At 42.2% G+C, this 11,359-nt stretch overlaps 1 protein-coding gene across 1 annotated transcript; it reads left to right on the top strand.

The window, feature by feature from the left end:
- Positions 1-6,838: 6,838 nt before the first annotated feature.
- Positions 6,839-7,798, top strand: LOC142185476 (olfactory receptor 6B1-like). Its single transcript, XM_075260907.1, has one exon. It carries the CDS (start codon positions 6,839-6,841, stop codon positions 7,796-7,798), a length of 960 nt encoding a protein of 319 aa, XP_075117008.1.
- Positions 7,799-11,359: the final 3,561 nt, after the last annotated feature.

Raw genomic sequence — 11,359 nt, 5'->3', positions numbered from 1 at the left:
CCCGTTCCCAATATCTAAAAGGGGGCGATTTATGAAACTCCAAGACCTCACCTAATAAATTACCGTATTTTTCGGACTATAAGACGCACCTAGGTTTTAGAGGAGGAAAATAGGGAAAAAAAATTTTGAAGCAAAAACTGGTAAAATATTTAATATATGGGAGTTGTAGTTTTGCAACAGCTGCAAGGCCACATTGACAGGTGACCCTGCAGCTGTACGGGGACGCATAGAGTGGTTTTTTTTTTGCGGGGCCAGAAGTACTTTTTAGTTTACCATTTTGGGGAATGTCTATTGCTTAGATCACCTTTTATTGAAAAAAAACCGGTGGTTTATGACATATAATCTTCTACTTTTATATATATATATATATATATATTCTAGGGACAGGAGGTGATTTAGAACTTTTATTTATTTCATATTTTTATTATATATTTTTAAAGCTTTTTTTTTTTTTTTTTTTTTTTTTTTTACAATTTTATTCCCCCCCGGGGGCTTGAACCTGCGGTCGCTTGATTGCAAGTCCCATAGACGGCAATACAACTGTATTGCCGTCTATGGGACATTCTGTCTATTAGTATTATGGCTGGTCATAGACCCAGCCGCAATACTAATATAGCAGTGACAGGCCTCGGAGCCTCATTAGGCTCCCGGCTGTCACCCGGACAGGTCGGCTCCTGCGATATTGCCGCGCAGGAGCCGGCCTGCATCTTTACAGGTACGGGGGAGGCACAGGTTCGGGGGAGAAGGGGCCGCTGATACTGACCCGGCATCCGCTGTACTAGAGAGGCGGATGCCGGGGAGGGATAGACGCCGGGGCCTGAGACATCGCTGCCCTGCCCTGCATGAAGCCAGCTCCCGCTGCTGGCTTCATGTAGGGCAGAGGAGCGCAGCGATGTCGCAGGCCCCGGCACCTGTAATGGCGTCTATCACTTGCCGGCTTCCGCCTCTCTATTACAGCGGATGCCAGGCGCCACATTCGGCCTATAAGACGCACCCTTCTTTTCCCCCCAAATTTGGGGGAAAAAAGTGCGTCTTATAGTCCGAAAAATACGGTATACAAAAAGCGTAGGCCCTTCATTTTTTTGAAACATAGGTTATTACTCTATTGCAATAAGGCACAGGTGGTACCGGCGTCTTAGTTAAAAAATGGGAGATTTGTATATATTTATAATAGTGATGTGATGGCAAACCAAACTTTCGTTGCAACGCTGGAAAGTGTAATAAGTTTTTACTTTCGTCATATAAATGAGAGAGATAAACGATCCCTAACTCTTCCCATGAGGAGACCTCCAAATCAGTAATTAACCATGACAACGTTGACAGAGGGGTAGTAGATGGAAGCCAATGAGCATGAGAGGAGGCCTCCGCATGCACAAGAGACCAAGATTTGAGGGAGGCCATCATAGTAGGAGAGAGTGATTTCGGTGGCAACACATTCCAAAATGGGAGCATAAGCAAATCTCTAAGTCTGCCGGTATACATATAAGCCCGTTCAATTTGAATCCAAGGAATAGCATTATCTGCATTCCACCACCCAGAACATTGGGCGGTTAGAGTAGCTAAGTAATAATTACGGATATTAGGAACTCCCAGTCCCCCAGCCAGTTTATGTTTGAACAAAGGACCTCTACATATTCGAGGCCTCCTCCCATTCCATATATAACAGGAAATCACTCTTTGGACAGATTCAAAATATGACTGCGGAACAAATATCGGCAATGTGCGGAACAAATAAAGCAGCTTAGGCAAGAGAAGCATTTTAAATGCAGCCACTCGCCCAATCCAAGAGACATCAACTCGAGACATCTTATCACAAGTATCTTTCAATGTTTTAAGTATAGGTAAATAGTTGCAGTGGAAAAGCGAACCAGCGGAGGACGTTATCTGAATACCTAAATATTGAAACACTTTGAATATTCAATGCGCTTAACCCCGTGGTGTTCGGCTGCTTACATGAATACCTATGGCGGGGAGGTATTCGATTGAATACTACTTGCTCATCTCTACTTCCTATCTCTGCTATCCCGCTATGCAAGGATGTGATCGGCGTTACTCCGTGTGATCGTGACAACATTCTCAGGCCACCGCTTCATATAAAGTTGGGACTTACGAAAAATTTTGCAAAGAAATTAGACAGCGACACTGATCCATTTCGGTTCCTGCGCAACAAGTTCCCAGGGTTGAGTTATGCAAAGGTAAAAGAAGGCGTATTCATAGATCCACAAATAAAAGAAATCATGGCTGATGAACACTTTTCAAGACATTCTAAGTGCTGCCGAAAAAGATGCGTGGGTGGCATTCAAGTCAGTCGTAACCAATTTCCTTGGAAATTAGAAAAGTGCTGACTACGTGAACGTTGTACAAAAATGCATTAGTGTGTACAAACATCTTGGCTGCGATATGTCTCTAAAAATTCATTTACTCGACTCGCATCCGGACTTCTTCCCAGAAAACCTAGGCGCAGTCAGCAAGGAACATGGCGAGCGCTTCCGCCAGGACATTTCGGTGATGGAGTCACACTATCAGGGTCGGTGGAGAGCAGCGACGTTGGCAGACTACTGTTGGACACTTCATCTTGATTTGTCAACTCATCAGTATAAGCGGAAGTCCACAGCCATGAACATGTTTAATGAATTTTTGCAAGTTTTACAGATATTAGACTTCAAACTGAATTTTTAGCATATAATTATGTATGTTATATATAATTTCAGTAGCTAGAGCCCCATTCATGTTTATGTTTAACATTCATGTAACAATAACTTTTAATATACACTACCTGGACAAAAAAAAAAAAGTCACGAGTGTTAATATTTAGTTGGGCCACCATGAGCACGAATAACAGCATGAATCCATCTCGGCATGGTGTCTATAATGTTCTGTAGTGTAGACTCAGGGATTTTGATCCAATTCTCGAGTATCAGGGAGCTCAGGTTACGCAGATTCGTTGGGGGTGGTGAGTGAGAGCGCAGGTTCCTTTCCAGCATATTCCAATGTTTCGTGTGCTTCTTGTCGCACCGGGACACGACCATCACTCTGGAACAATGTGAAACGTGATTCATCTGACCACATGACCTTTCTCCACTGCTCTAGGGTCCAATCCTTGTGGTCTTTTGCAAATGACAGGCACCGACGTCTGTTGGTCTCTGTCACCAATGGCTTTCATGTGGCGACACAACTGTTGAGACCCATTCCTTTGAGTTCTCGTCGCATTGTTCGCTCCGAAATGTGTCGCTCTGTCGAGTTGAACATCTGTGTGAGCTCAAAGGTGGTTTTCCAGTGGTTATTCTTCACCAGTCGCTTTAGGGACCTACGACCTCGAGTTTCAAGTATAGTCTTACACCCACACTTTCCATGGTTGGAGGGGGGATCTCCACCATCTCGCCATGCTCGTATGATACGCTGAACAGTTCTCTGTCCGATACCGGTTACTTTGGCTATCTCCTTGGTCGATTTGTTGGCCTACTGCAATCCAATGACTTGCCCCTTCTTGAAGGCACTAACATCTCTTCCTCTGGTAGCTCTTCCGTTGGTAGACATCGCTTCACTCCTTTAGTTACGATCTGCACTTGACAGGCTACAGCTCAATTATATATATTCAAGAATATCTGCAAATTCCTGTCATGAACAGTTCATAATTATATCAGGGGTGGAACGGTACCTTGTTGCACAAGGCGACTTTTTTTTTGGGCAAGGCAGTGTACAAGTTTTTGTGCAAAAATTACATTTCTTATGTTTTGAAGTAATTCATTGAAATATAAACTTTACGATTGTGGATATTTCAAGAATGGAGGGTGATAGAGAAAAACAGTTTGCATATTCGAAATCAGCATGTTCAAATTGACTAAGATCGATTATTGTATACCAAGATATCCGCTGAAAGGTTTTATTCTTTGTGTAGTGTAATATCCTAATATTATATAACAATATTCTTATGTGATTCTCTCTGCACCTAAACTTACATTTTGACATTGTATGCTTGTATATAAATGTACAATATTATCCGTAAAAAATTAACGCCTTAAGGACACAGTGTAGTTTGTACATTAATGCTTGTCGAGTTTTATCATATTCCCCCCTCCCGTCTTCATTAGTAAATTTTTCTGCTGATGGCCATGTGGGGACTTATTCTTTGCGTGACGAGTTGTACTTTTATTTATGTTTCTTGGGGGCTCCATGCGAAATAACCCAGGATTCTATCATTATTTTTTGCATTTTGATTTTACGGCGTTCACTCTGCATTAAAAATTACACAGCAGCTTCGGCCAGCGGGTTATTACGTTTACGGTGATACCATGTTTATATTGTTTATTTCTATTTTTTCCTGGGGTCACCTTATTCTTTTTTTTTTTTTTTTTTGTCAATGTAGATAGTGAGCCCCACATAGCGCTCACAATGTACTTTTTTTTTTTTTTCTCCCTATCAGTATGTCTTTGGAATATGGGATGGAAATCCATGCAAACACGGGGAGAAGATACAAACTCCTTGCAGATGTTTTTTTGCCCTTGGCAGGATTTGAACACCAAGACCCCAGTGCTGCAAGGCTGCAGTGCTAACCACTGAGCCACCATGTGGCCCTTGGTGGTCACCGTATTCTGTACTTTTTTTACTGTATTTTTTTTTTTTTTTGCAATTCTATTTATTTATTTCTTTATTATTTTTTTTTTACATTTAAGGTCATAATAGACTTTTGGGGACATGTAAACATTTTTTGTTTTGTGTGTTGATACATATATTCTCAGTTACAGGACGAATGGGACCCAGCTGCCATAACAGTCTCTGATCACAGCTCCCATAGCTGTGTATACAGCGCTCATTGAGAGCTGTGTATACAGTGATCGGGAAGACAGGGATACTAATAAATCGTACCTGTCTTCTTTAGGGTAGTTTTGGCCAGTGGCGTAACTACCACCATAGCAGCAGAGGCAGCTGCCACAGGGCCCGGGACATTAGGGGCCCGGTGACAGCTACCCCTGCTACCCCCGATCTTATAAACTGTTGTAACTGAGATAAGATTGGGGGAAAGCTTGCAGGACCTGTGGATGAAGGACCTTGTGTGACGTCACATGACTAGGTGGCGTGTCGTTATAGCCCGTGCAGTCCTGCAAGCGAAGAAGAGAAGGAGAGATGTGCTGCTAGGTACTAAGGGGAGGTATTAATGTGAGATGGAGAATGGAGGGTGTGTGTGTGTCTGTGTGTGAATGTGTATGTATGTGTGTTGTGGAGGAGGGGGAGGTCAGTGTCCTGATATCTGTGTATGAGGAGGAGGGGACACTGTCCTGATACCTGTGTATTAGGAGGAGGGGGAGGTCAGTGTCAGTAGATGGATTAGTACTCTACACATTGTTTGTATCCAGATTTGCCTGCAATTGCTGTTACTAATGACTGTCTAATAGTATTCAGGGGGCGCTCTGTGTATTGTATTGTATTGTATTGTACTGAAGGGGAGGGGGGATGTGAGATGCAGAATGGAGAGTGTGTGTGTGTGTGTGTGTGTGTCTGTGTGTCTGTGTGTGAGTGTGTATGTATGTGTGGTGGAGCAATTAAGGAGCAACAGTAACCTAGGGGCAGAGGTGGAGGGGAGGACATGAAAATGGGGGTAGAGATGAGGGGTGCATGAAACTGGGGGCAGATGGAGGGAGGACATGAAACTGGGGGCAGATGGAGGGAGGGCATGAAATGTCATGTGACATCCGTGCGTTATTAAAGATGGCAAACACAACCAAAGACTGCAGCGGAGCCGGAGACAGGTAAGTAACTTTTTTTTTATGTCTGTATCTCCCCTCGGTCTCCGATTATTATACTCTGTGGTCTGAAAATACCCCACAGTATAATAATTGTTCATGGGTGTTCATTATGAGGCATAATCTCGTGTGCAGGGGCCACAATGGGGTGTAATACTGTGTGCAGGGGCCACTGAGGGACATAATAGAGCACGCAGGAATGCGGCATGGGAGGGGGGGGGTCGGTCAGTCAAGGTCTTCGGCGTTGGTCAGGAAGGGGGGGGGGCATGTCAAAAGTTCGCCCTGCCATTCCTAGTTATGCCACTGGTTTTGGCAGTAGTAACAGGTGGACGCCAACTTCTACAACTTCACGATTTTGTGCAGCTAACCCTGCAAGGACATACTAGTATACCCTTAGGGCCCGTTCACATGGAGTTAACGCGCATGCATTCTGACACGTATACACGTGCGAGTGCTCAAAACAGATCCCATTCATTCCGGCTTACGGGAGCTACACATTGAAATAAATGGGAGGCTTTTAGCCTTCACACAGATAACGCTCCGCACATTTTGCCACAAATTACACGTGTAAAAATACACGTGTAGAATGTAGTAAGCCATTGAGTTCAATGGCTTTTTTTTTTCTTTCGTATAATGAGTGTAATTTTGCGGGCGCAAAATGATATGCCCATAAGCTGACACATTGAAATGAATGGGATCTGCTTTGAGCTCTCACACTCTGACACGTGTATACGTGTCAGAATCCGTGCGTGTTAACTCTGTGTGAACGAGCCCTTACAGAAAAAGACAACCACTATCCAGACATAAAAACCCAATGGGCAGTCCAGAAGTGGTAAGATATAAAAGTGTTTTTTTTCGTAAGTTTATTTTTTTGTGTATTTTTTTTTACTTCTTACATGTTTCAGAAGGGGAGTTGAAGCTAGGATCTCAGATCCCCTGTACAATGTACTGCGATACGTAGTATATGCATGCAGTACATTGTAGTCCCTATTGAAACTATGGCTGTGGGTTCTGAGGGGTGACGGGGGTGACGGGGGCGATCTTGTAACTATATGGCATATAATTGTTCTAATTTATGTTTATTTTTGTAGATTGACATGGTGATGAACCGTCAGAATAACCAGACAGATGTAACCAAATTTATTCTAATTGGATTTTCTGTTCCAGAGAGGACAAGATATTGTCTCTTCCTTCTTATATCGGCGGTATATACGGCCACCATTGTGACCAATGTCTTGATCATTGTCATAGTAATAGCTGAGAAACGTCTTCACAAGCCCATGTACTTCTTCATCAGTTGTCTCTCCTTCCTTGAGCTTTGGTACCCATCAGTCACCGTACCCAGATTAATATGGGCTCTTAAAACAAAGAAGAGGTCAATTTCCTTCGCTGGTTGCATGGCACAATTTTATTTCCATTTTTCTCTTGGTGCCACCGAAATGTTTCTCCTGACAGTAATGGCGTATGATAGGTATGTGGCCATATGTAATCCTCTGCGGTATTTACTCATCATGAGCCCCAATACTTGTGCTGTACTCATAGTAGGGTCATGGGTTTGCGGCTTTCTGGTCGTGATTGGCCCATGCTCATGGATGTCAACTTTATTGTTTTGTGAGAGTAATAAAATTGATCACTATTATTGTGATTTTGCCCCATTACTACGACTCTCCTGTTCTGATACAACGGTGGCAGAAAATGGTTTTTTTTATACCATATGTTTCGTATCTGTGAGTTGTCTCCTTCTTACTGTCATATCCTACATGTGTATCACCCGGACAATCATTAAGTGTCCTACTGCTTCGGGGAGGCGAAAGGGATTTTCTACATTTTCCTCCCATTTGTTTGTGGTTATTCTCTTTTATGGTACAATTATTTTCATGTTTATGAGGCCAGCCAAAGGAAACTTCCTTCACTTTAATAAGGTCGTCTCTGTTGTCCCTTCCATAGTGACCCCTCTTCTGAATCCCATCATCTATACTTTAAGGAACCAAGAAGTAAAGGAAGCTGTGATAAAATTAGGTCAAAGAATAATGGCCGGCAAGTCGGGGAAGGCATAAAATATAATGCTATTGTTAATAAAATGATGTGTAATAAAGCAAATGTCTAAACTCCGGTGATCCATTTCTTTTCCTTATATATTTGTTATTTAGAATTATTCTATTAATCTATTGTACAGAAGTTATGTGTTCACCAGTGCATTATTTTCCTTAGGCTTAAGAACATATAGGTGTATTTTGGTATTTTTTTTATTAACTTAAAGGGATCCTATCATACAAACAGATTTTTTTCTTAGTAACACGTCGGAATAGCCTTAAGAAAGGTTATTTGTCTCCTACCTTTCGTTGTCTTCTCCGCGCCGTTCTGTAGGAATCCCAGTTCTTGTTGGTATGCAAATTAGTTCTCTTGCAGCACTGGAGGCGGGCCCCAACGCTCAAACAGCACTGGGGGCATCCCCAATCCTGCCAGAGAACTCTCTCCAGCACCGCCTACATCTTTGTCAGGATCGTCCTCTTCATCCTCTTCTTCCGCTGCAGGTCTCTGACTTCTAGGCCTCGGGCAGGGCAGACTGCGCATGCCCCCAGGCCACGAGAAAATGGCCGCTTACCCTGTATTGTAAGCGGCCATTTTCTCATGGCGTGTGGGCATGCGCAGTCTGCCCTGCCCGAGGCTTAGAAGTCTGAGATCTGCGCTGGAAGAAGAGGATGAAGAGGAATTTCCTGACAAAGATGGAGGTAGCGCTGGAGAGAGTTCTCTGGTGAGACAATATTGTGCCTATTTTGTCAGTGTGGCTCGAAGTAATCCAGATGTATAGTTAGTTTAAATGGGTGGTCCCACAAAGGATGTCACTTATTCACAGAACCTTCTGTTCCTCCTCCCTGTAGGACTGATGTGAGGAGTTTGATGGGGCAGTGGTCATACATTCAATGTCTATGGGATGGACAAAAACAGACTTGCATTGTATTTAACTGTTTCTGTCATCCCCACAGACCTACTACAGTGCGGAGAAATGGATGGCTTGGGACCTCTGTTTTAATGCTTATTGGGATCCCATGTGGCTAGGTGGTAAATGTCCTTCTAAGAGCAACCCATTAAAGACTGTTCCAGAACAAATAACCGTACATTTAGTACAAAACCAATGGTGTAATCTTTTTGGAAAATTCATAAAAAACCTAATCATAATTCATAAATGGGTGGCCCCACAAAGGACGTCACCTATTCACAGAACCTTCTGTTCCTCCTCCCTGTAAGACAGATGTGAGGAGTTTGATGGGGCAGTGGTCATACATTCAATGTTTATGGGATGGACAAAAACAGCCGTGCATTGTATTTAACTGTTTCTGTCATCCCCACAGACCTACTACAGTGAGGAGAAATTTATGCCTTGGGACCTCTGTTTTAATGATTATTGGGGCCCTATGTGGTGAGGTGGCAAATGCCCTTCAAAAGACCCATTTAAGGCTGTTCCAGAACAAATAACCATATGTTAAGTACAAAACCAATGGTGTAATCTTACAGTAGCCATATGTAGTGGTCTGACACTGTCCCCTGACACTAGTTATGGCTACTTGGAATCTAATAAGGTGCTTTTGTACCTGTAAACTTTACTTTACATCTCTTGTGCCCATTCATGTATCTACCAACACAATGGAAAATCTATAACAATCAAATGATTTCCTATATCTGATCTGACAGACCAAAGGAACATTGTTCAAGTTCTGCACATAAAACTTCAGCCTTAGAAGTTTCCCATCTATTAAAAACCCAACAAATAATACCATGAAACGTTTCTTATTATTGTTGGATTCACCGCTCTAGTAGGAATTCTTATTGTTCTGCAAAATGTAGCGTCAATTCTGGGCTCAAACTCTAACTCCTTTAGTAGACAACATGGAGATTCTGATAACTCAAGTAGATAGAAGAAAAAGTACGATACCATCATATGGTTGCCCTCAAATCCAAAGCTGTAAAATAGTTATCCAGCCTTCTAAAATGGACAGGTCATTAATATTACATGCTTATGGGTGAGACGTTTGGTAAACCGTATCAGCTATTTGTAGGGACCGGGTTACTTGTTCCAGAGCTGCAGCCTTTACAATGTCTACATCAGGTTGCAGCTGCAGAAAACCAAAAGTAGAAAGAAGAGCGCCAGGCGCTACATAGAGTAGATCTGTTACTGTATGGCAATAGACATTCCTGAAAACACTTATAGGCTCACTTTTTTCATGGCAAGTGCACCATCAGAAGATAAATGAAGTGGGGTAGGAAGTTCTATTATTTGTAGAATCTTTCTTCACCATTTGGAGGTTTTATACAATCTACATCAATCTGTACTAGAACAGTAAAGGAATTGTGCTAGTTTTTGCAAAAACTGGCGCTTTTGAACATCTAGTGCCTATAGTTTTCCTAGATGCGTACTATTACTGATGGTAAAGATGGTGAATATAATTCTGTTATAAGATCTTCATGTTTCATCTATATCTATTGTGAGAAGGTGACAGGCAGAGTGCTGGAGTCCAGATATATCAGCCCCAGGTTTCTGACATATGTGTGGTCCAGAGAAGATCTGAAGTAGACCTCAGTCCAGGTGTAGATGCTGGACTCATTACTGAGCCAGAAAAGGCTGCAGATCCTGCATTGCAGGACAGTTCCATGAGGTGAAGGAGGTGTGTGGTTCTGTCCTGTAACCCTATGTCTGGTGAGACTATATTACTCCTGTTTTGTTTGTGTGGCTGTTAGTAAGCCACATGTATAGTTAGGTTATTAGTTCTGTTTAGCTAGTGGCTCAGATGAGCAGGTTTTTTCTTTTATTTTGCCTGAAGTTAAGGCTGTATTTTGTTTTGCTCATTTGCCTGAAGTTAAGGTTTATTTATATTCCTGTTTTTTTTTTTAAATAAACCATTTTTTTTGCTTCATATTTTGTGTCCCTGTCTTGACTGTTTGGGTCCGCACCACTGCTTTTACCGAACTAACTTCCCCACAATGCAGAAAGTGATATTGTAATATGATCATCATTTCTGTGATCGTTTCACCATTGTCTTCTGATCCTTGTTAAGTCTTACAAATGTAAGTATTGTTTATTATGTTTGTATCCAAAGAAAAAATTGGATGAGTCCTTATACATTCACACAACCGAGGTGTAAAACGGCCATGAAAAATGTCTATTTTTCACAGCCATGTTGCACCGCGGGGCGGCCATTTTCACAGATCACCTATAAATGATGGTGTATGAAGGGATCCATGAAAATGGACAAACAAAGGACATAACATGTCGTAATAGACCTTCAAAATAACGTACAACTGTATGGCAGTCTCTGGAACTTTCGGTGCTTTAGGCTCCCAGCTGTCATAGGAACAGGAAATCTCCTACGATTTGACTATGTGAGAGTCGTCCTGGATCAGAAGAGGGATTTTTATTTTTTTTTTTACTTTGAGGGGCTATTACTACAAGCTCAAGTTAACTCTGATCATGGCCATTAGTTCTGGGTCTCTACCGTACAATACGATTGAAACCCAGTGGCTATGCTTTATTGATTTTCAGTAAAAATAAAAAAAACATGCACAAAACTGTATTGTATGAAAGTCATAACAAGTACAACGTTGTACCCAGGTAACAAAAG

This window comes from Leptodactylus fuscus, chromosome 11 (genome assembly GCF_031893055.1).
Source record: "Leptodactylus fuscus isolate aLepFus1 chromosome 11, aLepFus1.hap2, whole genome shotgun sequence".
Lineage (NCBI taxonomy): Eukaryota > Metazoa > Chordata > Amphibia > Anura > Leptodactylidae > Leptodactylus > Leptodactylus fuscus.
The sequence above is the reverse complement of the archived record's forward strand: the minus strand, read 5'-3'. Positions and strand labels throughout refer to the sequence as shown.

What these genes read in the sequence shown, in the direction of transcription:
- LOC142185476 (XM_075260907.1), top strand. Translation starts at nt 6,839, where the DNA reads ATGGTGATGAACCGTCAGAATAACCAGACAGATGTAACCAAATTTATT.